This window comes from Dermacentor silvarum, chromosome 11, assembly GCF_013339745.2.
Source record: "Dermacentor silvarum isolate Dsil-2018 chromosome 11, BIME_Dsil_1.4, whole genome shotgun sequence".
Classification (NCBI taxonomy): domain Eukaryota; kingdom Metazoa; phylum Arthropoda; class Arachnida; order Ixodida; family Ixodidae; genus Dermacentor; species Dermacentor silvarum.
This window is the reverse complement of record NC_051164.1, coordinates 17,844,195-17,870,186: the sequence shown is the minus strand read 5'-3', so window position 1 is coordinate 17,870,186 and position 25,992 is coordinate 17,844,195. Positions and strand designations below refer to the sequence as shown.

The 25,992-nt window shown below is 48.7% G+C and overlaps 1 protein-coding gene across 1 annotated transcript in view; it reads left to right on the top strand.

Annotated features, from left to right (window-relative positions):
• Positions 1 to 1,302: 1,302 nt before the first annotated feature.
• LOC119432360 (kelch-like protein 17) overlaps positions 1,303 to 25,992 on the top strand; it is a 91,221-nt gene continuing 66,531 nt past the window's right edge. Inside the window, exons 1-4 of the mRNA XM_037699528.2 lie at positions 1,303 to 1,587; positions 10,727 to 10,915; positions 18,981 to 19,133; positions 22,930 to 23,135. Of these exons, the coding sequence (XP_037555456.2) occupies positions 1,543 to 1,587; positions 10,727 to 10,915; positions 18,981 to 19,133; positions 22,930 to 23,135 (593 nt within the window). The 5' untranslated portion in view covers positions 1,303 to 1,542. The remainder of the gene's footprint in view (positions 1,588 to 10,726; positions 10,916 to 18,980; positions 19,134 to 22,929; positions 23,136 to 25,992) is intronic.

The window sequence follows — 25,992 nt, the reverse complement described above, 5'->3', positions numbered from 1 at the left end:
AATAACATTGGAGAGATTGTGTCTCCTTGCCTGACCCCTTTCTTGATAGGTATCTTTCTACTTTTCTTGTGAAGAACCAAGGTAGCTGTGGAATCCTTGTAGATATTTGCTAAGATATTCACGTATGCCTCCTCTACTCCTTGATTACGCAATGCCTCTATGACTGCTGGTATCTCTACTGAATCGAATGCCTTTTCATAATCTATGAAAGCCATATAGAGAGTTTGATTGTACTCCGCAGATTTCTCCATTATCTGATTGATAATGGAGAAATTATTCTCCGTTATCCCCCCCCCCCCCATTTGAATCTTGTAAAATTATTATGGGTACCAGGACACTGCGGATTACATTTCAATGAAACGGCCGATTCATTAGCGCGAGCACCCCTGAATGGACCGATAATATCGGGCCTTCCAGTGGTGGCACAAATTACAGTGATCAGATATCGGAAATTTACAATTCGCAGAGACATCATGGAAACAATAACATCATGCACTGAATGTGAGCACCTAAAATTTCCGTGTAAAGTACATTGGTGTCCATCAAGACAATCGGAAGTAATAATTACAAAATTACGCTGCCGTGTCCCACCATTACACCTATGTTTACACAGGGCTGCTCTGGCAATATCGCCGCTGTGTCAATTCTGCCTTGAAATAGAAACCATAGAACACTATCTTTTAAAATGTCGTTGGTATAAATTACAAAGAAAAAGACTTGTTGAAATACCGCTTGCTAAATTAGGGGCAAATTTAACATCAGCAACAGTACTCACTTCCGGTGCCTCGGTATTTGGCTTTAGCCACAGGGACGTATTTGATGGCGTTTGTGGTTTCATTCAGTCAACAAAACGAATAAAATTTTAAATCCTTACTTTTACAATTCCCTGAGAGATATTTCAGTTTTAATGCATTACATTAATATTATAAATTATGCAGTTTAGGAAAATTAATCTGTTCTGATTACTAAATTGCACAGATAAAAGTTCAGGTGCCCAATTCTTGGCCAATCCCCCGAAGTGGGTAGGAGCCATGTGCTGAGGACATCATCATCATCATCATCAATCCCATAGTGTGAGCCTCGTTTGTCAATCCCAATCATAGTGTAAGGACATCGTCATATTCATCATCAATCCCCAGTGTGGGTACGAGACAAAGTACAAGGCCATCATCATCATCAGTGCTTCTTTACATTTTTATTGTCACGTAAATTGTCTTCTTCACTGAAATTGAGTCAGCCAGCACCATCCTGCTACGTGACTGTTTTCCAACCCTGAATATCGGAAGATAAAGAAGAAGCGGCATCATAAGCGGACGCTCGTGATGGCCGCCAACAAAGAGGACGATCGGCGAGGCGCGAGCTTGAAATAAGAACGTTGCCGCTTGCCGGACCAGGACGACGATCTGCTGCTCTGCTGGCCAGCCACCGCTGCAAACAGTAAAGGTGAACGGCCCGCATGTACCGGCCACGTGCACCATCATCAACAACTGCCTGCTGGGTGGCCGTCGAGGGAGCAAAGCAGCGTTCAAACTTCGCTCGAACATGCAAACCGCACCGCCCGGCCGAATGGACCCGCTGCTTGACGATGTGAGTATGACATTTACGAACAATGCGTACGGTGTTCGTGACAGGAGGCGCTTATTCTTGTTTAACTTGATCAGAAAATTAACTCGACTTACCGCTAAGCCGTATCAACATGTCGTCTTAACGGCCGGCCAGCATGCCCTACCATATCTGTCTTTCGCGTGCATCTGTTTGAAATTCCCAGGAACAGGTGGTGCATGCGGTGCGACAAAACTGTGCGACAAAACTGTGCGCACATCTTGATCCTCACACTCACCATAGTGCGCTAGCGTTCCTGCACTGCATGCAGTTTCGCAAGTGTTTAGCATGCAAAAAAAGTTATCTTGCAGTAACAAGACATATCACCGAAAGTTTGAGCGCGTTAACCTTGAGGAAACCTTTGATGCCTTTCTCGAACGCACCACATAGGGCACCCGTGGCCTTAAAATTTCATAGACGCCTGGTGAGACTCTCGCATTGTTCAGCTTACGCTGTCAACAAGCGAAAATATTACTCGAATGCATTTTTACAGCAATGCAGCTAACCTCTAGCATTCCCGAGGGGAGGGTGATATCCTGGGCGGCTTACGTCCGTATCATGGCGCGGGGACAGGAATGGATACGGGTAGGGGGAGACCGGGATAGAGTGTGACTACGGCGCCTGTCCACGAGGCCGGCGCTTCTAAAATTTAAATTATGGGGTGTGACGTGCGAAAACCACGATCTAATTATGAGGCACGCCGTAGTGGGGGACTCTGGAATAACTTGGACCACCTGGGGTTCCTTAACGTGCACCTAAATGTATGTACACGTGTGTTTTCGGATTTCGCCCCCATATAAATGTGGCCGCGGTGGCCGGGATTCTATCCCGCGACCTCGTGCTTAGCAGCCCAGCACCATAACCACTAAGCAACCTCGGCGGGCCGACCTGCGCTTCTGTGGTTATAGCGTCCCGCGCGGCGGAGGTGCCGGCGCGGCTGCAGCAGCGGTTGTACCAGTTACATAGGAGGTGCGGTGACCGCGGCGGTGCTTGCGTCGGCGTAGTGTGGTGCCATATGAAAAAAATGATTTCAGCCCATGTATACAGCCTAATCAGCTTCAACAGTCATCCGTCTCCAATGAATGCTGCGGCTCCACGAATTCTGTTCACTTTTACAGCTAAGCTGTTCAGGGCTAGGTTCCCCAGGATCATGTCCGCGTGTAGAAAGAAACTATCATCATCAGAATTGGCTCGAGCATCATCATCTTCTCCCGCAGCTGGCTCGTTGGCGCCCCTCCGTTTGGGCTCGTGCCATTGTATGTCGTGCCCAGCACGAGCGCGTGCCGAGCATGCGCTCTAAAGTTTTTTTTCCAGGCACTTAATGCGCTCGTGCTCGGCACGCCATCCAACGACACCTAAAACAACAAAACAACGCGTGCCGAGCATGCGCTTTAAAGTTTTTTTTCCAGGCACTTTAATGCGCTCGTGCTCGGCACGCCATCCAACGACACCTAAAACAACAAAACAACGCGTGCCGAGCATGCGCTCTAAAGTAAAAAAAATTTTTTCCAGGCACTTTAATGCGCTCGTGCTCGACACGCCATCCAACGACACCTAAAACAACAAAACAACGCGTGCCGAGCATGCGCTCTAAAGTTTTTTCTCCGGGCACTTTAATGCGCTCGTGCTCAGCACGCCATCCAACGACACCTAAAACAACAAAACAACGCGTGCCGAGCATGCGCTCTAAAGTTTTTTTTCAGGCACTTTAATGCGCTCGTGCTCGGCACGCTATCCAACGACACCTAAAACAACAAAACAACGCGTGCCGAGCATGCGCTGTAAAGTTTTTTTTCCAGGCACTTTAATGCGCTCGTGCTCGGCACGCCATCCAACGACACCTAAAACAACAAAACAACGCGTGCCGAGCATGCGCTCTAAAGTTTTTTTCCAGGCACTTTAATGCGCTCGTGCTCGGCACGCCATCCAACGACACTAAAACAACAAAACAACGCGTGCGGAGCATGCACTCTAAAGTTTTTTTTTCCAGGCACTTTAATGCGCTCGTGCTCGGCACGCCATCCAACGTCACCTAAAACAACAAAACAACGCGTGCCGAGCATGCGCTCTAAAGTTTTTTTTCCAGGCACTTTAATGCGCTCGTGCTCGGCACGCCATCCAACCACACCTAAAACAACAAAACAACGCGTGCCGAGCATGCGCTCTAAAGTTTTTTGTCCAGGCACTTTAATGCGCTCGTGCTCGGCACGCGATCCAACGACACCTAAAACAACAAAACAACGCGTGCCGAGCATGCGCTCTAAAGTTTTTTTCCAGGCACTTTAATGCGCTCGTGCTCGGCACGCCATCCAACGACACCTAAAACAACAAAACAACGCGTGCCGAGCATGCGCTCTAAAGTTAATTTTTTCCAGGCACTTTATTGCGCTCGTGCTCGGCACGCCATCCAACGACACCTAAAACAACAAAACAACGCGTGCCGAGCATGCGCTCTAAAGTTTTTTTCCCAGGCACTTTAATGCGCTCGTGCTCGGCACGCCATCCAATGACACCTGAAACAACAAAACAACGCGTGCCGAGCATGCGCTCTAAAGTTTTTTTTTTCAGGCACTTTAATGCGCTCGTGCTTGGCACGCCATCCAACGACACCTAAAACAACAAAACAACGCGTGCCGAGCATGCGCTCTAAAGTTTTTTTTTCCCCAGGCACTTTAATGCGTTCGTGCTCGGCACGCCATCCAATGACACCTGAAACAACAAAACAACGCGTGCCGAGCATGCGCTCTAAAGCTTTTTTTTCCAGGCACTTTAATGCGCTCGTGCTCGGCACGCCATCCAGCGACACCTACAACAACAAAACAACGCGTAGAACGACAATTTCGGCTTCATGTGCGTGGCGGTTTCTCGCCGCTGTGCCTTAGCACAGGTGTCAAAACGGATGATGGCTCGCCTATTGTTATGCCCCTCGCCACTGCCGATGCCTCTTCACAAGTATCGCGATACTCGGCGGCAGAACGTCCCACGAATTGTTGTGCCCCTTTGTCTCTTAACGTAGAGATAGCCCTAGCGCTGTTATCAGCAGTTACCCTTCGGGCTCGCTATGGGACGGGCGCTCGTTTAAACACATCTTCCAGGATCCTGACGTGAGGATCCTGACGATGCCGTGCAGTGTGCCGCGGCTATGAACGCTGTGGCTCATACGCTAGTCTATGACGATTGGGCGCAGTTGGCGCAGCAAACGCACTACTAGGCCATAGCGCCGGGCGAAAACAAGACGCCGGTGTCCTTGCTTTTTGACGAACGTGCCGAAGACGCTCAATATAGCCAATAATGATAATATTGTTACGGGGAGAAATATATGTATTTACAATATATACAGTTAGAGGGTTGTAGCTCTGTGGCCAGGGTGACACCATCTACCGAGCTCCGAGACACTTCAGCGTATTCTTCCCCAACCAACGTCATTTTGTCCACAGCGGTACAAACTCGTACGTGACATTAACCCCCAAGCGGCAGAAGCATCGTCTCGATGCTTCTTAGGGTGTCGAATCAGCGTGCGAGTTATAGGGCTTTAGTCGCGAAACGTGCACGATATCAGTTCCTGGGGTGGTAGAAGACTTCGAATTCACAGGTGAGATCTCATATGTGAGGCTGGTGACTTGGCGAAGAAGTCGGTATGGCCCGACGTATCGTGGCGGCAGTTTTTCGCAAAGGCCGACGCGACGGGAGGGTACCCAAAGCAGAACAAGGGACCCAGGGCTGAAATGAGCGTCCCGACGACGACTGTCGTAACAGTGCTTCTGGATAGTCTGAGATGCCAGAAGACGGTCACGGGCAATACGACGTGCTGCGGCCGCGCGAACAATGGCGTCGTGAGCATAGAACGTGGTAGTGGTGGCGTCAGAGGGGAGCAGTGAGTCAAGAGGCAGGAGAGGGTGATGGCCATATAGTAGATAGAACGGGGAATAACAAGTAATATCGTGACGCGACGAATTGTATGCAAACGTCACGAAAGGTAAGGTGCAGTCCCAATCCCGGTGATCATCACACACGTACATGTAGAGCATGTCCGTAAGTGTACGGTTGAGACGCTCGGTAAGTCCGTTTGTCTGTGGGTGGTAAGCCGTCGTGAACTTGCGGGACGTTGAGCAAGAGCGAAGAAGGCCGTCGACAACCTTAGAAAGAAAACAGGGGCCTCTATCGGTGAGTAGCTGACGTGGGGTACCATGATGTAGGATCACTTCATGGAGGAGAAAATCAGCCACATCAGTTGCGCAGCTTGTAGGGAGGGCCCACGTTATGGCATAACGCGTGGTGTAGTCCGTCGCAACAGCCACCCACTTGTTGCCTGAGGATGAGGTAGGAAATGGGTCTAGGAGGTCCAGGCCGACGAGGAAAAATGGCTCACTGGGGATATCTACAGGCTGAAGGTGGCCAGCGGGAGACAATGGAGGCTTCTTGTGGCGTTGGCAAAGTTCGCAGGCAGCGACGTAGCTTCGAACAGAGCAATATAGCCCAGGCCAGAAAAATCGTCTGCCCACACGGTCGTATGTACGGGAGACACCCAAATGACCAGCGGTAGGCGCATCGTGTAACTGCGAGAGAATTGTCGAGCGCAGATGCTGGGGAACGACGAGGAGCAGTTCAGCACCATGTGGATTCATATTGCGTCGATATAAGGTCCCGTCCTGGAGAACAAACATACGTAGAGAAGCGTCCTGTTGCTCCGAGGTAATGCGTTCGATGATGGATCGCGAATATGGGTCACGACGCTGCTCGTCAGCGATGGGTGAGAAGTCGGAGATCGACAAAACGCAGGTATCTGTATCTGTTTCAGCGCCATCGGGTCGGTCGACAGGGTAGCGGGAGAGGCAGTCGGCGTCCTTATGTAACCGCCCAGATTTGTAGGACACGGAAAACGTGTACTCTTGCAGGCGTAAAGCCCAGCGGCCAAGACGGCCTGTCGGGTCTCTGAGTGAGGATAGCCAGCATAAGGCATGATGATCTGTCACGACGGTGAAATGTCGACCGAACAGGTAAGGGCGGAACTTAGCAATGGACCAAACAAGGGCCAAGCATTCACGTTCTGTTATCGAGTAGTTTCGCTCTGGTGCAGAAAGAAGACGGCTAGCATACGCGATCACGCGATTGGTTTCCCGCTGTCGTTGGGACAAGATAGCGCCAATGCCATGGCCGCTTGCATCAGTGCGAACTTCTGTGTAGGCATGCGGATCAAAATGACCCAACACGGGTGGATTGGTAAGGCGACTGATAAGCTTTGAAAATGCTTCAGCCTGGTCGGGTCCCCAACGAAAAGTGGTGTTTTTCAGAAGGTCTGTGAGAGGACGAGCGATTTCGGCAAAGTTCTGGATAAATCGCCGAAAATAGGAACACAGCCCTAGAAAACTGCGGACATCGGTAGGAGAACGCGGAAGGGAAAACTCCCCAATGGCACGAACTTTGTCAGGATCAGGCTGGACGCCAGAAGCGTCAACCAAGTGACCAAGTACTCGTATTTGGCGGCGGCCGAAATGGCATTTTGCAGAATTGAGTTGTAGGCCGGCACGTCGAAAAACATCAAGGATAGCTGAGAGTCGGTGGAGGTGGCTCTCAAACGTCGATGAAAAAACTATGACGTCATCAAGGTAGCAGAGGCATGTGGTCCATTTGAATCCGCGCAGAAGAGAGTCCATCATGCGCTCGAAGGTAGCAGGGGCATTACACAGTCCGAAAGGCATCACTTTAAATTGGTAGAGACCATCTGGGGTGACGAAGGCGGTCTTTTCGCGATCTCGTTCATCCACTGCGATTTGCCAGTAGCCGGAGCGCAAATCAATCGATGAAAAATAACTGGCACCGTGTAAGCAGTCCAGCGCGTCATCAATACGCGGAAGCGGATACACGTCCTTTTTCGTAATCTTATTCAGGTGACGGTAATCGATACAAAATCTCCAGGTATTGTCCTTCTTTTTAACCAAAACGACAGGTGACGCCCACGGACTGCAGGAAGGCTCGATAATATCTTTGGAGAGCATTTTGTCCACCTTCCTTTGGATCCCCTGGCGTTCAGCCGCTGACACACGGCAGGGCCTCCGGTGTATAGGAGGAGCGTCGCCAGTGAGGATGGGATGGGTGACGACACGGGTGCGACCTAGCGGGCGATTTCCAAAATCAAAGATGTCTTCATAGGACATCAGAATACGGCGAAGGGCGTCGGCGTAAGCAGGCCGTAGGTCAGTAGCTATCATGGGCGTAAACTTGTCGTTGCTTGAAGTAGGACGGTCGGAAGCTGCAGCAGTGTCGAATCGTGGTTCGGGCGTAAGAGCAGCTACTCCACACTCTTCCAAAGGGGACAGCAAAGCGAGAGATACACCCTCAGGAAGCACTTGCAGACACGAACCAAAGTTCAGAAGGGGAAGCCACGCTCGATTGTTAACAAGAGTGACAATTGAGCGTGGTAGTGCTATTTGGCGTGCCAGGAGAACGTCGCAAAGTGGGGACACCACGTAAGGACCACCTCGAAGTGGAGGAGAAGGCGACATGAGGACGTAGGTCGCAGCATCAGGTTGAAGGCGAACAAATTCAGCAGAACGAAGTCGGGACTTGTGGTCTTCGGTCGGGTCGGCAAAGTAATGGGGCAGTTCAAGGCGAAGAGTGCCGGTTGCACAGTCAATAAGTGCTGAATGAGCAGTCAGGAAGTCCATTCCAAGAATGACTTCGTGGGGACACTCGGTCAGTACAGTGAACAGGACTAACACTGGACGACCGGCAATGGTATCATGGGCGGCGCACATTCCCATCACGGCTGTTGTACTGCCATTACCCACTCGGACGGCAGGCGACTCGGCAGGTGTCAGGACTTTACGGAGACGGCTACGAAGATCTGATCGCATAACCGACACCTGAGCGCCAGTATCGATGAGGGCTTGAACGGGTACATCATCAACAAAAATTTCAACAAGGTTCGGTCGAGCAGCAGGGGTCAGCAGAGGTTTTGCAGTCCGAGTCGTCAACGCAGCCTCACCTCCGGGGGCTGCATTGCTTAGTTTCCCGAGAAGCGGCCCGCGTAGGACGGGGACGAGGGACGTCGAGGTGTATGGGACTGACGGCGTTGCGGCGAGGGCGAGCTGCTTGTGGCGTTTCCCCGAGAGGAAAGGCCGGCATGGTATGATTCAGAAAGGGGCGACAGAGACCGAGGGTCTCGGTCGAAGCGGCGATCCGCGTATGGTCCAGGCGAGGAGTACCAGCGGCTACTACGGCCGTGGCAAGCCGGCCCTGGATCTTCGCAGCGGGCGGCTTGTGGCGAGATTACCCCGCACCTCCACCAAAATGTTACGGGGAGAAAATATATGTATTTACAATATATACAGTTAGAGGGTTGTAGCTCTGTGTCCAGGGTGACACCATCTACCGAGCTCCGAGACACTTCAGCGTATTCTTCCCAACCAACGTCATTTTGTCCACAGCGGTACAAATTCGTACGTGACAATATATAAATTCACTACAGCAATATTTACTACAGCAGACCCACCATAATCAAAGCTTCACTGGCTTCCATCTTCACCGTAGTGGAAGGGCTCTGAATTTTATTGCGATAGCAATTATATGGACACTTCAACCGGATTTCTGCCGTCGGCGTCGCCGTCGTAGTCCCCGTCGCCATCGCCGTCGCCGTCAGGTTCCCTATAGATAAAATCTTCACCGCGCGCCGTACGCCCGAGCGGAAGCGTGCGGGGACGCGCGCTATCACGGAGAGCGAACGCACTCATCTCCCACGCGCAAGCAAGGAAGCAGGAAGCCAGCGCCGGAGGGGGGGGGGGGGGTGGCGCACTTCTACTCTGCCAACAACCGCGCTCGTCGCTCGTCCGCACCGTCTCTTATCTCCACACGGCTCTGACCTTTATGCGCCGTGCATTCGCCGCTGAGTTTCCATTGAAGCGATAGACCGCACGTACGTTTCGCCCGCTGCGGCGTATGCTTGCTGCCAGCGTTTTGACAGTCGTTGTCTGCAGTCATTCAGTGTGATCTATTCGTGTTTGTTTGTGCGCGCTCACACCACGCTTGTTCATTCAGTTAGTACTAGTCGGGCGACATTTTCCAACGCACGCTACACATGTAATGCTGCCCGGATCGGCAGTGCAGCACTACAGGTGTGTCCCTTCGCACGCGCGCTGCCCACGGGAAGCGCTTCTCATCAACACCACCGTTTCACACGCGCCTTCTCGTGGTCATCGAGTCTCTCTTCATGTCGGTCTACTTACGGCGCAGCACACCTGCTTACTTAATCAGCTCATGTTTACTACAATTCACATTGCTACCAAAGCCGCTCACCTTACTTCGTATGACATTGGTGTGTTGCTATCGCATTCATTGCTTCGCCCTTAGGGCGAAACTGTGACATTTTTTTAACAGCGGAGCTGTTTAAGCCGAGCGTTAGTCCGTAACGTGCGAAGACAAAATGTGGACCGATCCTGGCGGTGTGCAGAAAGGGTCCAAGCGCAATGGCACATACCCCTGTGAACTAGCGAAGCTGAGCCTGGATGGTTGGGACTACTTAAGCTTAGTCAGTCATCGATATCCAATCGATAGCCAATCAATAGCTGATCGATAATTAATCAATAATCAATAAATTCCGGAATATGCTGGGTATGACTTGGTAGCGCTTACCTAGCCCAAAAGCCAGGACTAGCTAGGTGCCCATCAGCTCCGCTGTCTCTTTAGCATTGCGCCTCCACTGCAAGCTACGCTAATAGTTTTTTCTTTCTTTTCTGTGTGTCTCTGTGTGTGTTTATTGTGGTTCTTGTTTTACATGAGTACTGAAACCCCTTGCCCGATATAAATATGGCCACGAGCTTCGAAATGAGTTATGAGCTAGCGCCCAAGTGTGTTCTGTCACGTCATTTATCCCCGTCCGTAACAAGTCTACTGCTCGTCGTCATTGGACGTATGCACTGGACCAGCGGATTGCATAGATTATTAAATCCGAAGGGCAACATGTGTGGCGCATTGCGTGGCAAACAAATGAAACTGTGTTTTTTTTTGCGTTGTAATGGGGGCAGATGGCCAAAATGCTATTTTGTTAACTGTAATCTGAGAGCGTGAACAAAGCCTTGTCATTGCAGCGCTGTCCTTGAGCTTTTCTCGCAACGTTGTTTGGGCGCAGAGCAAGAGCCGTGAGCAACAAATGGCGCAACTCTCGAGTTTCTGCGAAGCCCTGTGGCTCAAGCGCCAGATGACGGACGTCGAGGTGCAAGTCGATGCTGAAGTGTTCCAGGCCCACAAGCTCATCCTCACCTGCCACTCACCCTACTTTCACAAGCTGCTCATCAACACAAAGCCCGAGATGCTCAAGGCGAGTGGCGCGGTACACACACTGCCGGTGTTCACTAGCGAAAGCTGATCTTTAGTTCATGTTGATTGTTCAACCGTGAGTGGTCAAACGTCCAGTCTGGAGAGTCTTAGTTTGCTTATTTCTCAATTTCAGGCCTCTTGCGCCATGTGGTAATAGTTGAAAGGGCAATTCCTAATCGCATCACTCACTAGTCAATGACAACGCAACTCGCTATGTGTGCTACAGTACGAGATACAGCCAAGGCCTGGAGTGGGCGACCACTGTCATACCTTGGCTCTTTCAACTGAACTGATTGCTGTTTAACCAGAAGAAACAAGAAAGTCTGCTTTTATTATATGCGATCTATCCCACATAAAATTTCTCTGACAATTGCATGTTCTTAGCCTTTGCCTACCAAGGCATTGAAACCATTGGTTATAGTTGAACCATGACATCGTAACAATGTTGCCTCTGTTAGCGCACTGCCGTGTTTTACTGTACTTTAGTACTTCGAGCATCAGGAATATCAGTAACATTTTCGTAGGTAAATCTTGTTCTGCTTAGTACATGAGAATTGCTTTTTTACCGATGACTGTTTTTCACCGGAATGTCATTGTTGTTCAGTTATCCTTCGGCTCAAGACTGTGTATATCCTAAACTTCTCGAATGTTGACGCCGATGTTATAGTAAGATATCTGTCTCGTGAATGTGCGTGCGACTCGAGTGGTCTCGTAAATTATAGAATTCATCAATTAAATTCTGGGCTATTACGTGCCGACACCACGATTCGATATGAGGTACACCGTAGCGTGGTACTCCGGAATAGTTTTGACCACCTGGGGTTCATTAACATGCACCCCATACACCGACGTTTTTGCTTTTCTTCCCCGTCGAAATGCGGCCGCCGCAGCCGGGTTTTGATCCCGCGACCTCGTGGTTAGAGTGGAACGCCATAGACAATATGTCGTACGTGTCAAGTCTGCTCAATGCGCGCCTGCTCCAATACGTATAAGTGACTGTACAAGCAATTGCAATCACACGTGGCTATCTTCGCAACATGTGCAGAACTATAAGTACAATATGCCTGTTGGAATAAGCGATCTCTAGTTGGCTTAAACCCATGTCGATACTTGGTGTCAGAAGCGGCTCGCTCTTTGTTGCGACCGCAGTATTTTCGTAGGGCGTTCTTATGTGCGGAATCGACATACACCGACCGCATGTTGGCAAGCGTTCGGTTTGTACGTTCGACCAGACCATTAGTTTGTGGAAATGTGGACATTTTTGAGTACGAAAGTAAAGACTTAAATTTGCAATTTTTTTAACCTTCTTGCTTTTTAAATTATGTATCGTGCCGTTTTATTATTCAGTGCGAGTTTATTTATGTCTAACCATTTCGATAGATCGGAGAGCCCATTGCTTGCTCCTGCTGCCAGTTAGTTAGGTTGTTCCTGTAGAAAAAAGAAACTGTCTCATTGGCGTAAATTATTTTTTCAGTACAAGGAAGATTACATATATCATTCATGTACTCTAAAACAGTATTGGTCTTTATATGGTGCCTTGAGGCACACCCCTACCAGGGGCGTAGCCAGGGGGGGGGGGGGGGGGCTGATGGGGCTTCAGCCCCTCCCGAAGTGTTTTCGTGCCGGCATACACCGCCGACCAAAACTACCACCGACGCCGGGAATCATTCTGGATTCTCTCTACAATGTCTTTTTCACGCTCGAAAAGACATTTCGGCACGAACATTGCGAACTCGGGCTGGATTTCGTGGCAACGCCCTTGCACCTGGAGTCACGTAACGCAAGGAGCCCCATTCGAGCACAAACTTTCAAGGGATTTTCGATAGCGAGCGGGCGCGTTGCGGCATCTTGCAGCGGCCGCGGAATCTACGGAGCGCATGGATTTCAATTACGAAACTTTATGGGTATACAGTTCTCATAAACTTTTGATGCGAAAGGTGCACTGACATTTCCAAAGACGTGCTTTAAAAGATTTTCAATTCTGGAACTTTGTGGGGTTAATGTTCTTATTAACTTGGGCCAACATGCGCGCACTGGGGCCCTCGTGTCCAAGTCGTTCCAGAAATGGAAGCACGCGCTCGCAATCTTCCACACACACGATAATACTAAATATCACCGTACTGTCAGCTAGCAGCTGATAATTCTCTCCAAACATTTTCAGGAAGCGTGCCCAAGTGATCGACCAGGGCAGGCAATGTAAAATATGAGAAAACAGAAGAAATGAAACGGCCTATTATTGAGGATGTTTTTTTTTTTTTTTTTTTTTTTTTGCGGGCGACAAGGTCTGGCTCTCCGTGGCTACAGGGACAGTGGCTCTAAGGATTTGAGCATAGCCGCCGCTGAAAATACAGGTATTTTCAGAGCGCTTCTTCGCATGTGAGCTGATTGTGGAAATACATATCTGAAGAACCATTTGGAAGGTTTCCCCAGTAATGCCTCGTATTTAAGCCCAGATGCACAAAACCAAATTATAGAAATTTGTGGTGAAATTATCAAAGAAAGCCTAGATGCAAAAGCAGGCTGCTTCTCCATACTTCCTAACGAAACGACGGACGTCGCTGGAACAGCCTACTGTTTGTGCAAGGTGCCTAAACAAGTATGCCAATGACATCGAGGGAGTGTTTCAGGTTTTATCACCTGAATAGATGCCCATCTCTCATTGTCACTGCATGTTCTATGTAAATGTGTAAATGCTGCTGCAGATTCTAGTCACCCTTCCAGTGACCACAGCCAGCACAGAGAGAATATTTTTGTAACAAAAGTTTACTAAAAAACTACTTGCGCTCTACATTGTCTGTGGAACGCATGGTTAGGCGGGCGCTTCTATACACCCACAGAGACGTCGGCATGAACGCTTCCGAAGTCATTGACCGCTTTGCTGAACTTCCCCGCCGAGAGAAGGTTGTCCTTTAGATAGTGAAGCAGCAAAAATTGTTGCAAGTAAAAAGCTCCTGTTCCTTCAGGTCCATAAGCTTTAATTGTGAAAACGTCTGACTGTTCATTAGCATTTAAAACGGCAGAAATTTTAGCCGTTTATTCTAGCAGTTAGCATCATGATCAAAATTATCATGCGAATACGAAAATTACGAGGACATCAATAACCAATTTTAACCGACCTTGCTCATTGAAAGCCCGGCCCACGCGGTGTTTGCCAAAAACACACTCGGATATTGGGTAGTTAAACTTGCCGCATCATCTGTGGCTATCATTTGTCCTTTCCTTTTTGGCTACCTGCTTTTACTTCTTTTTTTTTAAACAAAGCAATAGCCTTCTTTGATTTTGGGTGCAGAATAATTGTTGCCGCTGTGCAGGCAGCTAAAATGCACATTTTTATACTGATTTCTGCACCTTCCTCTATTATTCTAGCCATATGATGCTGTCGCGACCGCAGCATGGCCCAAGTACATATCACGATTTCTGCGATCATAGTATTGTTCTTGCCTGGATCGTCTGTCTTTCTATGCGTATAGTTTACTATCTGTGACTGAGCAACGTGTTTATTTGTCTTGTTTGATGCATTATACACAGTGACGTTTGCTTAGATACGTAGATTTATTGGAGACTTATACGTACATTTAAATATCTTGTTGCGAGGTTTTGTGTATACAAGCAGTGAACTTTGTTTCCAGCGACACTTTTTTGCCCTTTATCAAGTTGTATCTTCACATTTGTATATTCCATTATATCTTCGCATTTCTAATGTGTATTTTGCAGAACTGTTTTTTATATGTACTCACTGTTACGAGTATAATCTCGGTGTAATTACAATACACGACCGGTTACAGCTGCTCCTGCGCAATCTATTGCAACGAGGGACAGCGTCATTAAGGTTTTTTCCTGGCCGTTGCTTATGTACAAAAATGTAAACAAGGTTCTTGAATGACAAAGATTCATCAAAATATTCTTCCTCAACTTCTTCTTTTCATGGCCTTTACGTTTTTCAAATCAGCTGAATGCACTGCTTTGCTGGTTTCGAACTGATATAGTTCTTAAGTTCGTGTGATATTTTTTTACTTATTAAATAGATTAACAAAACGCGGAAACATTGATATCAGTTATTTCTGCCACAATTTTTGGGGCATACGAATATATTCCTTTATGAAAAAAATACTTATTTTACTTGACAGTGCATAGCGTTCAATAATGCGTTTGCAGCATCTAATATACAATAGCATTGGCAATGCAGTTATTATTCATGCATTTGATCCCTCGACCAATTCTGTAAGGAGGAGGCCGCACTGCAACCTGAGCCCCCCCCCCCCCCGCCGCCCCCCCGAACAAAATTTCTGGCTACGCCACTGGTGTCTACTGGATGCAAATTACTTCTACAATGCATATTGTATAAGGTATATTTACGCATTTTTATTGTCTAAGATATTCCTATTATGTACAACTTCTTTTCAAGGTTGTCTATAAGCTTCTCCTAATTATCTAATAATTCTGATTTCATTTAATTGTTTTTCTGAAACCCGAATAGGTTCAACGTAATGTGGCATGCTCTAAGTTGGATTGCGCAACATCGTGAAGGCACAACATTTTGTGTGTCCCATAACAATGTTCTAGTATGCTATACCAACACGCCTAGTCTTCAACCTCAGTAATGACATTCGTTTTTTCTAAATATATTACTAAACGTGTGTACAGCTTGCGTTCAAGAACTTTTGCCATTAGGTGTAAGGCGGATATTGGTCGGTAACAATTTAGATCGTCTTTAATGCCAGCTTTATGAATTGCCGTTACACGGACAATTTTTATTTCTTCAGGAAAGTCCCCTTTGTTTCACAAAATTCACCAGCCTTTGCAGTCACCAGAGTTTGCTAATTTGTGCAACTTATAATGCAACGTTAGATTCTACTACCTTAAGTGGTCCTACTATAATCTCGTCCAGTCCTCCTGCTGCGGTATGATTATGTAAAGTATGTAAACAATACTTAATATCCTCTTCATTAGTGGCGTTTAAAAAAATTGGAGGACGCTTAAGCCTCGCCTTTAAGAGTGGAACGCCATAGCGTTATCGGGCCCCGTTCGAGCCCCGTTATCGGGCCCCGTTGTAAGCTGGCTTTCCCACTGCAACCCAGAACATGGGAAAGCCAGCTTACCAAGACCAAGCTTACAGCGATACCCTTAAAGTCGGCCTCTCTTTTAAAGAGAAATGCATTGCCGGGAAGACTTTTTTTCAGGGGCATTATAAGTCGTGCTATAATAAAATGGGAACGCCCTAGCACCTTTTTTTTATTGTTTTATACATTGTTTGCTATTGCCCCGACGCGCGCACGTGTCCAAAACGTATTATGCAGGCGAAGTAACAATACGTGACCCGTAAAACGAGCAATCGCAGGGAATTGTGGGGCGCGCCGTCTGCTAGCAGCTTCCGGTTCGACGGACGACGCGGCGGCATCGGCGCACGTGTTTTTCTACGCGGTTTCCACTCTCAGTTTGCGAAGCTTTCCGTCCGCTTTGTCGACCAGCAATGTTGTACCATTCACGCAGCTGATTTCTAGGCTTAATTCACTCTGGGCGCGACGATGACGAGCCATGAAAGGCAAGGATACGCGTTATTTATTAACGAACTCTGGTTTTTGTTTCAGCAGCGTTTTTTGTTTTTGCCAGGTTTAGCTCTACGACATTTGCCGATGCTCGGACGCAGCGCCATGACTGCTCTGCCTGCGGGTCAGTCAGACAGATGAAAAAGCTATCTTTATCCGATATAATTTATCAAGCGTATAGAAGCATTACTTAGAAAATCGGGTTCTGAGGCGATGGCTTTAGCAGCCTAGTAAATAATCATCGCTGCAACCGATATCGTCAGTAACGCCGCAGCTAGCGTAATTAGAAAATGAAGTGCTGAAAATGTTTGAAAACTGCGCGCTGTCAACGGCATCTCTTGGTTGAAACTCGAGGTTCATTTGAAGTGGTACGTAGTTAGAAGGTTTCATTTTTTTTTTTTTTTTTTGTCAACAAGATGGGGAAATGGCCGTATCGCCGACGTATTACGGCTGCGCATTGCCTCTATCTGTGTTCAAGGAACTAAGGTGGGCTAGTTGGTTTCGAGTATTATGTATGTATCTCGCTGTGTCCCGTTTAGATTTGCACCGTAAAACCATGTTTCATAATACCTCTATATGTGCATGCGAGTACTGAAATAGTTATTGTTGCTCGAGAAACAAATATCCTGGGGAATCATTCCATGGCGGCCCTTACACAGCTCATCGCCGCCTGATAGTTGGCACTGTCTGTCCATTTTCTTTTGGTTCACTGATGCTTCAGTTTTGGAAGTGGCAGTCATGTCTCCGATGCTTGTGCACAACTGACTTAGCAAGGGATGCTGCAAGGGTTCCATGAGTTTACCTTTAACGCTTGAATTTGAGCAGCCAACGGCTGAACAGCCAATCATGGTTTCGATAGGCGCCTGCAACCGGGTAATCTTCGTGTGTTACAAAGCCGGACTGCAAGCGCATCAATAGGCTTCAACTGCGAAGCGGTGGTGGCGGCTGCGCTTCCTCGAACTGGAAACAACGAGCAGACGGCGCATCCCAGAATCCCTCGCTCTTTTACGGGTCACCTATTTGACCTACCGAGGATGCGAGCGCCATCTGAATATCATTTTAGCAAGTTAACTACCCGAGCGCTCAGCTGTAGCTCTGGTAGAAATGCTGGAAAGGGGGTTTTGTTGTGAGTTTCCTCGTAACAGAATTGTGTTTTCTCGTACATTCAAATTACAATCCGGCGCCACCATGTTAGTACGTTGTGGTCAAGTCGTGCTTTACTGTTTTTCTGACGGATTTCACTGTGAGAAATTCAATATTTGTTCACCAAAACCTTGCATCTTGTGGAGGGCCTGCACGGTTGGGGTGTTTCCGGATGATTTTCTACGCCACGGACGCCGACATCGCACGCCGACGCCGGATTTTCTGCGACACGGCCCTTAACGCTATCGCGTTAAAACCTGTACCAGCATGCCAAGCCTTTTGCTTCAATGACCTTTCTAATTATGATTGAAATTTCTCTCCCCGAGCGCCCGTATTATACTTTGGCGTATTAGTTGATGTACGCGTTTTCCTTGTGATACAGTCTTGCAATATGCCATTTGTGTGCACGGTGGGTGGCTACATGGTATGAATAACGCAACATGGAAGTGCATGTTCAAGCGATTGTTGCCTTAGGCTAGCGGTCTGGCAAAACGTAGCAGCAACGTCCCGAGCAGTTTAACTTGCAGGGCCCAAATGCAAAATATAATCTTATTGTTAACTAGTGTATACTGCAGCATGGTTTTAATTAGATGATTGTAGATGGTGTTTTGCGGATACCATGCAACGTCTCAAATTTCTTCACAGAAATGACATCTTTTCCGACGCCCTTTTGACTGGAACATTTAAGCGTGTATATCAGGGAATGTTAGAGTTTAACGTGAATCCTTATTATTTGTGTTCGTCAACGGTTTCGAGATAACACATGCCTTATGCAATAAGCATATTTTGGCGGCTGCGGCTTGCGAGTTACTGTCATGTGTGCGCATGTCCGGGCATTGAAGACCATTTACTGGTTATTACACCATCAAATAAATTTCCGAAAGACAATCAATCAGTGCCCTTGGGTCTTTGAACACGTCACGTCAGCGAACATGATTAGTGAATACGAATATAACATAAATTATTGGGAAGATTTCAATACCTTCCAGGAGCTATATATAACGGGTAGCAAAGAACTGCCACACTCGCCGGAGTATTTAAACTGTACCTAATTGTACGTCCGGTTAGTGGATCATATAGCAAGGTGAATGTTGTAGTGTACATCTCTGGCATCAGAGCGAGGCATGTAGCCTGGTGCGAGGCGCTAAAGGTGAGAGGTAAATAATGCAACTGTTCGCTATATACGGTGTCGAACGGTTTCTTCCGATGAAAAAAGAAAGAGAAGCAAGTGTCGCGTGGGCCATTTCTCGATCCTGTCTACGCGCTGTCCGACACCTGGTTAAGGAAACAACCAGCGTCTCGCAACAGCGTGGTTCAGTTCGGCTCGCACGGTGCGTTTGAAAAAGATCCCCCTGAACTCCTGCCGATGCTGTGCAGGTGCAGCTGAATGGGATCACGCACGAGTCGTTCAGCGTCCTGCTGGCGTACATGTACACGGGCCGGCTGCAACTTACCTGTCAAAACATTGTCGACGTCTTCCAGGCGGCCAAGCACCTTGACATGAAATGCATCAAGGAGCGATGCGCTCAGGTATGCCGTCGTCGGTGCAACTCACTATTTTACATTCTATGGTCCCCATCTAGGGGTATAACCTCTTACTGCATCTCATAGAGTGTCTCTATACACAGCCGTCGCAGTTTCGCCCGAAAGGCGAAGCATGAATTGCCATAGCAAATTAGTAGAGAGCATTCGGAGTAGGGATAGTAGTTTTATGGGCTGGACAAAATTGGACAAATTCGCTTACTAACTGAATTAACAAGCGTGGTGTCAGCGCGCACAAGCAAACATGAATATATCAAACTCGATGACCGCAGGCAACCACTGTGAAAACGCTGGCATTAAGCGCAGCCGCCGCAGCGAGCGAAGGTTCGCGCGGTCTATCGCTTCATCGAAAACTGAGCGGCGAATGCACAGCGCATACAAAGGTCAGAGCCGTGTGGAGATGGCTTTCAGATACGGCGCGCGCGACAGCCCGCACCGGGCTAGCCCGCGGCGCATTAATCGTAGCAGGGTTAATACACATATACAAGCGCAGTGGTTGGCAGAGTAGAAGCTGCCCCCCCTCCCTCCCGCGTTGCCTTCCCGCTTTCCTCCTTTCGCGTTGGAGATTGCGTGGCCACTTCCCCTTGCGCCCGGTTGCAACATACGCATTTGGTGCCGCAGCACAGCGTCGCCTCCCCTCCCTCCCTCCCATACCACCACGGCATTTCGCGCGACGGAAGTCGCGTTTGCTCTCGGCCGTGCGTTCGCTCTCCGTGATAGCGCGCGTCCCCCGCGCTTTTTCACTCGCACATGCGGCGAGCGGCGACGATTTTATCGCCCTTGGACTGTTTATACGGAACCTCACGGCGACGGCGACGCTGACGGCAGAAATCCGCTTGAGGTGTCCGTATAATTGCTATCGCAATAAAAGGGCCCCCGCACAGACACACTCACTCACTCACTCACTCACGCACGCACGCACGCACGCACTGGCACACGACAAGAACTTAACGAAGATTTATGTTGGCACTTTTATACCAAAAAGTAAATTACGTTTCACTTTTTCTTGTCATGGCAAGCGAAACAACATGCCATTGGCGGAACACGTTAGTTTTATACATAAAAAACGTCATTTTCTTGCAAGGCAACAGCACTCAACCAGTTTTGTCCTAAATACTGCGTGTTCGCTGACTGAACAACATTCTGGGCTTCTTACTTCTCGAATACATGCGGCAGCTTTGGAATGATAATACGTTTTATCGTTATATGCAGTGTCACGCTATATTAAACAAATTGCTGCATGCAACGCTGTGCGTTGGTACACCTTCTCGTTGTAGCGCGGATACAATTTTCAATGTAAAGAGCATTCTTTCTCCCGGCCACATCAAACAAACTGCGTAGAATTGTGACAGTGTGTTTTTGAAGGTGATGTCGCGTAGAACGTCTGTTAGCCTAAGTGAAGCATCGTGCAGCAACAGATCACTGAGTCAAAGAAGTCGCAGTTTCGCCCGAAAGGCGAAGCATCGATTGTGATAGCAAACTAGTGGACAGCTATACGAAGTAAGGGTAGTAGTTTTATCAGCCATATTAACTTGTAAAGATAGGCATACTAACTAAATTAACAAGCATAGTGTTGCACGCGCGCACAAGCAATGAACGTATCTCACTCGATGACCGCAGAAACTCGCTGTCAAAACGGTGTAGTGAGTCAGCGCGGCAGCAGCAACGAGCGAATTGACCTACGTGCTGCTGCTCGCATCAACGCAAACTAAGCCGCGATAACACCGCACCGGGCGAACTCTGTCCCCGCCGCACATGTCTTTCAAAATAAAGTGGCCCGGGGGGGCGCGTGCAGTGAACAACGTGCCTCCCCCCTCCCTCCCTTCCCCCCGGAGCCTTGCGGTCCCGGCGGGCACGCGTGGCCGCTCTGGCCGTCCGGAGTAGAACGCCCCCCCCCCCCCCCTACCCTCCCTCCTGAGCGCGGCGCACGACTGGAAGACGGCACTCTTCCTTCCCGCTTTTCTCCCTTGCGTGCGTGAGATTGAGCCGCGATCTCCTGCTCAACCTCGCACGCTTTCACTCGCACGTACAGCACACGGCACGCGGCGAGCGACGATTTTATCGCCCGCGGACTTGATACGGAACCTCACGGCGACGTCGACGATGGCGGCAGAAATGTGCCTGGAGTGTCCATATAATTGCTATCCCAATAAGAGCCGTCTGCTACCAGGGCGGAATTCAAAAACGAAACTAACAGTTGCTTCCCGGGAGTTGCGGATGCTATGCAGTCTGTGGATGCTATACGGAACAGCCAGCGTGACGGGCACGTTATGACGACGCTGGCGCGGGAATAGCCCATGTCATCTCACGGCGAAACGCCAAGACTGAAGTGCATCATGCGCTTACTTGGCCTGATGACAGCAGCAGCAGCGAGAAACATTAGAAATACTGGCTACAGTTCGGGAGCAATCCAGATTGCGTGCTAGTTTGCATCTTCGTGACCATCGCCAAACGAAAAAGTGCTCGCTCTCCGCACACTTGTGCGTATGCGCTGCAACAACTGGTCGCTACGCCGATGCAGGTCATAGTCAGTGAGCCGAAAAGACAAGCCTTGTTTATAAGCTCATTTGCAAGCAAGAAATCTATGACAGCACTAGAGCACAAGCGCAGTAGCAGAATAAAAGAAAAACACCTTTCGCTATTTCTCGCCAGGCCACTTCAATTCATGGCCGCAATGATCTTCGGCTTAGCTTGTTTTCGAGATTGGCGATAAAAAGCTCAATACCAATAGAATATGTATGCGCAATTAAGGCAGATCCCGTAGGATAGGCAACGGTAGGCTCTGTGACCTTCAGTAATGCTTGCTGGCGGGCTAGCCCGCGGCGCATTAATCGTAGCAGGGTTAATACACATATACAAGCAATAAAATAGAGATGGGACCGGACAGAAGGCTTACCACCATTCGGAACTTGTTTGATGTCCTCAGGAAGGCGACACTGCACCTATAGCCTGTAGACGCGGCTTCCTTGTGTGGCGACCTTTCACAGGACGCGCTGTGGAAGCATTGGGAGAGTTTGCTGCCGCATGAATTCCAGAGTGCTCGACGGTTCTTGTCAACAGGTGCCACTGATTCGTCTCGTTTCGTGCCATTGGCTGAAGGCAAAGTGGCAGGTAGTCCTTGTACTTTGCCGTTGCTTTTCAGATCAAAGTAACCTACACACTCTAGTAATATGACTGGGAGACAGTGAAAAGCCTCCGATTAAGGCTTCTACATCAGGAGGCAACGCTTTTTCTCGGAGACAACATGCAAGCGTTCTGGTCTGGCCGTTTGCGATGGTGAGGACATCTACTAAGCGGTGTGGATCAGACAGAAAGATTGACGGACAGCCCGCAGAACTAGACATGAACATTAATTATGTTTTCTGGTGGGGTTGTTGGTGAGGCAATCTTCGTAGCAGTGTTACATCACATGCAGGTAAAAACAAGGGACAAGACAGTGCGGACCAGAACTGAGAACTTGTATAAGGTATGGTAAGCACGCTGTCCTATGCCTTCTTGATTTTTTCTTTTGTTTTTTTTCTGCTTGGATACGTGCTGGAACACTGTTACAAAGTATTTGTGGAACGTCATGGCCTGGGACACGTCTATGCAGGGGACAAACAACATTCCCTGTAAACGCAGTTTTCTAGCAGTATAAACTTCCTCGTCGTGTGAAACGTGAGCCTAGTGGACCGCAAGTGACGCACACGTAAAACTGTTTAATTTCCCGGCAGAAATGCTGCGCTCCTTAACCGCAGTGCACCCGCGTGTTTTGGCACTGTCGTTGAGTGCTTCTGTGACGCAGGTGCTGACGAGCTCTCCGGAAGACCCCGTACACGCACTTTTCGTCTACGTGTCGGCCAAAAAGCTTGGCACCAAGCCTGCTTGGCAGCGCGCCTACAAAACCATCCTGGCCAAGTTCCACTTGGTGGTGGACTGCCCAGAGTTTACGGAGCTCAGCGTCGACCAAGTCTGCGAGATACTCGCCGCAGACTCCATCGCAGCCCGCAGGTGAGTGGTCGTCCTTAAAGCGGGAAACGCGCTATTGCTGCAAATTACACGTCACCCTTTTCATGCCTGGGAATAGTTTTTTTTTCTAGCATTACGGAACGTTTCGTTCGCAATTAAAAGGCTGCAGGTGCTTGTTTTACCGTCTTCAAAAGATCTAGAGACAATACACGATTGCGTAATGGACAAACGCATAATTGGCCAGCGGCTCTCATTCATGCATTTGAACTTAATTATGCATTTCAACTGCGCGTGTGTGTAAGAATGGCACACCAGGACAAAACTTCTAACTCCGAAACCTAACTGCCAGCCGTTTCGTGCTCGTGCGCACGCCACGAACCGCTCATCGTTTTTCTCTTCTTCCTCTTGGGCTTGCTCATTCTGCCAGCCTCCTTAAGCTGTCGGAAGAGGACGCAGGAGAGGGTTACTTGAACCAGTGATCCCCTTTGGTACGTGTTAGAACGCTTAGTTCTGCTCCAATGTCCACGAGGAATCTTATCCAGGAGATTCGATCTATAATTATGAAGAGGTGCCCAGATTGGAAGAGCGAGGTCAGAGGCCACCGTCACTTATCCCGTCAGCAGTTTCCCGACCAGCTGTAAAACAAAGTGCATTTTCTGGCATTGTGCTGGAACATCTTGTGCTACCAGCAGATCAGAGAGGTACTCTAATGACGCGCGAAGACGTTGCGCGGACAAGCATGACGTTTTGGGTGTGGAGAGTGCTGGTAACGTTACGGCGTCTGTAGAGCAGTTATGGAAGCAGCGAGTTGGTCGATGCGCTCGCCTAAGCTTCAAATAGAAGAAGTTTCTGGGGTCTCGGAGATAGTGGCTACAGTTGGAGAGACATCATAGACGTTCTCAGCCAACGAAGGAAAACGATCGAGGAATAGCTCATCCGCAGCAGCCAGAACAAGGCAGACGAACTGGGGCATACTCTGTAGGAACAACTCCTTGAGCAAGGTGTGCCAGCTGATTTCGCTCTCACCCAAAAACCTACGCATGCTGCTGTGCAGTTGTGAAGGCCGTCGGTCGCCGAGCTGTTCACCGGTGAGGAGCTGCTGGACGTACACGTGCATGGTTGGCATTGTCTGTTCCAGAATCTTCTGCTTGAGAGACGAGATGAAATAGTAGTAACATGTGGTCTCCGAGTTGATGCGGTTGCATGGAACTGCTCCACCTGCTTCCGCGGTGTTTTGGTAAAACGGCTGCACGCGGAGCTGGACCGTCGCCCCGTCCACCTGGCTTGCGCGGGTCGGCTAAGTTCATGTCTGTCCGGAGTGGTCATTGCAGGGACGGCCCACAAGGACAACACGACTAACACCGAAACGTAACTGCCAGCCGTGTCGTGCTCGTGTGCACGCCACGAACCGCGCATCTTCTTCTTCTTATACTTGCCCATTTCTACAAGCCTCTATAAAGCTGTCGGAAGAGGGCGCTACATATGCAAGTAATTTAATGCGACACACCAGCTAGGAGCAGAATTAGACCACCAGGAGTAAAGACGCACAAAGTATAGAGACGGTAAAATTTGTCATGTAATCATGCGGGGTAGTCGCAAGCAGTAAAATGGCTGGAAATTCAAATGTAGCTGAATGACAAAGCAATTAGCCCGTACGCCTTGACCTAAACGTATCTACGAGATTTGTAGCAGCCGCCTGTTATTGGAAATATTGTATGGGCAAGGTGCAACAGAGCCAGGGAAATGCGGAGGCGCAGGCATGCTAATTAGGCGAGGTGTGAAGTGGCGAAGAGAGGCAGCGACATGTAAAGAGAATTTATGGATTAGCGGCACTTGGGAAGGCAAAAAACTTATACCTTCTTACAGGAATATATAAAATACAATCATACATTTCTACACAGGCAGCAAGCTTGCACAGAGACGCAAAAGAAAACAGCACAAGGTGTACATTATTATACAGACATATTTCTGCTCGACGTAGAGCAAGAACAAAAACAAAGCAGACATACATTTCTTATAAAAAACAATAAAGCACCAGACAAAACAAATTTTGCTCAGAAAAAAAAAGGGCAGCTTGCATTAGTGGTGCCAGGCTGCAGTAAACAGCGGAGCTGGTGACCGACCTAGCTTCTTCCAGCCTTTACTAGGAATTAGGTAAGTTTTGCTAGAAAATACAAAGTGCGGTTAGCACGGTATTCCGCATCGGCTCGTCGCCGACGCGCAGATTCTCGCTTGGGAATATGAGCGACTTCTTCTTTGGATGTCCGAATCTTCTCTGGTCGTCCCATGTCAAGGCTACATGTACTCGCCACAGAGTCAACGAGAGTTTTACCGCCGTCGCTGTGGCTCCGATCTTTATCTCCTCGATGATGTCACGGCCAAGCTGCGCCTCCACACTTGCCGGGGCGAGGCTGGTCGAAACCTGCCGAGCCGCCGGCAGTCACGGTAGTCACGGACACCGCGCGCGTTCGGTGCGAACGCGGGGACATGGGGAAAGGCGGACGGCGTCGGCAGCAGCTCGTGGAATAAACAGCCAACTTTAGAGAAGGGGAACTGTACCTTCCACAGTGGTACTACAGTGCCTAGAATATAAGATATTCTAGGCACTGTAGTGGTACGAAAATAAGAAGCGGCAGCGCATGGAACTAACTGGGGCATAGAGTTTCTCACTATAACACCTAGAGGGTAAACTGGCGCCACCGTCTATGCGAGTTTCTTAAAGGGCTGCCGTGCCCTCATGGGAATGATTGGATATGTGTCTGCGAGGCTTGTGTTGGCTGGTGTTGTACGAGGCTTCGTCTAAAACGTGGATATGGCTACACAAATAACGCTTTCTTAAAACAAAATCTACATAAAAGGCTTTCAATCACCCATATTACATCTCTGAATAAAATTTACT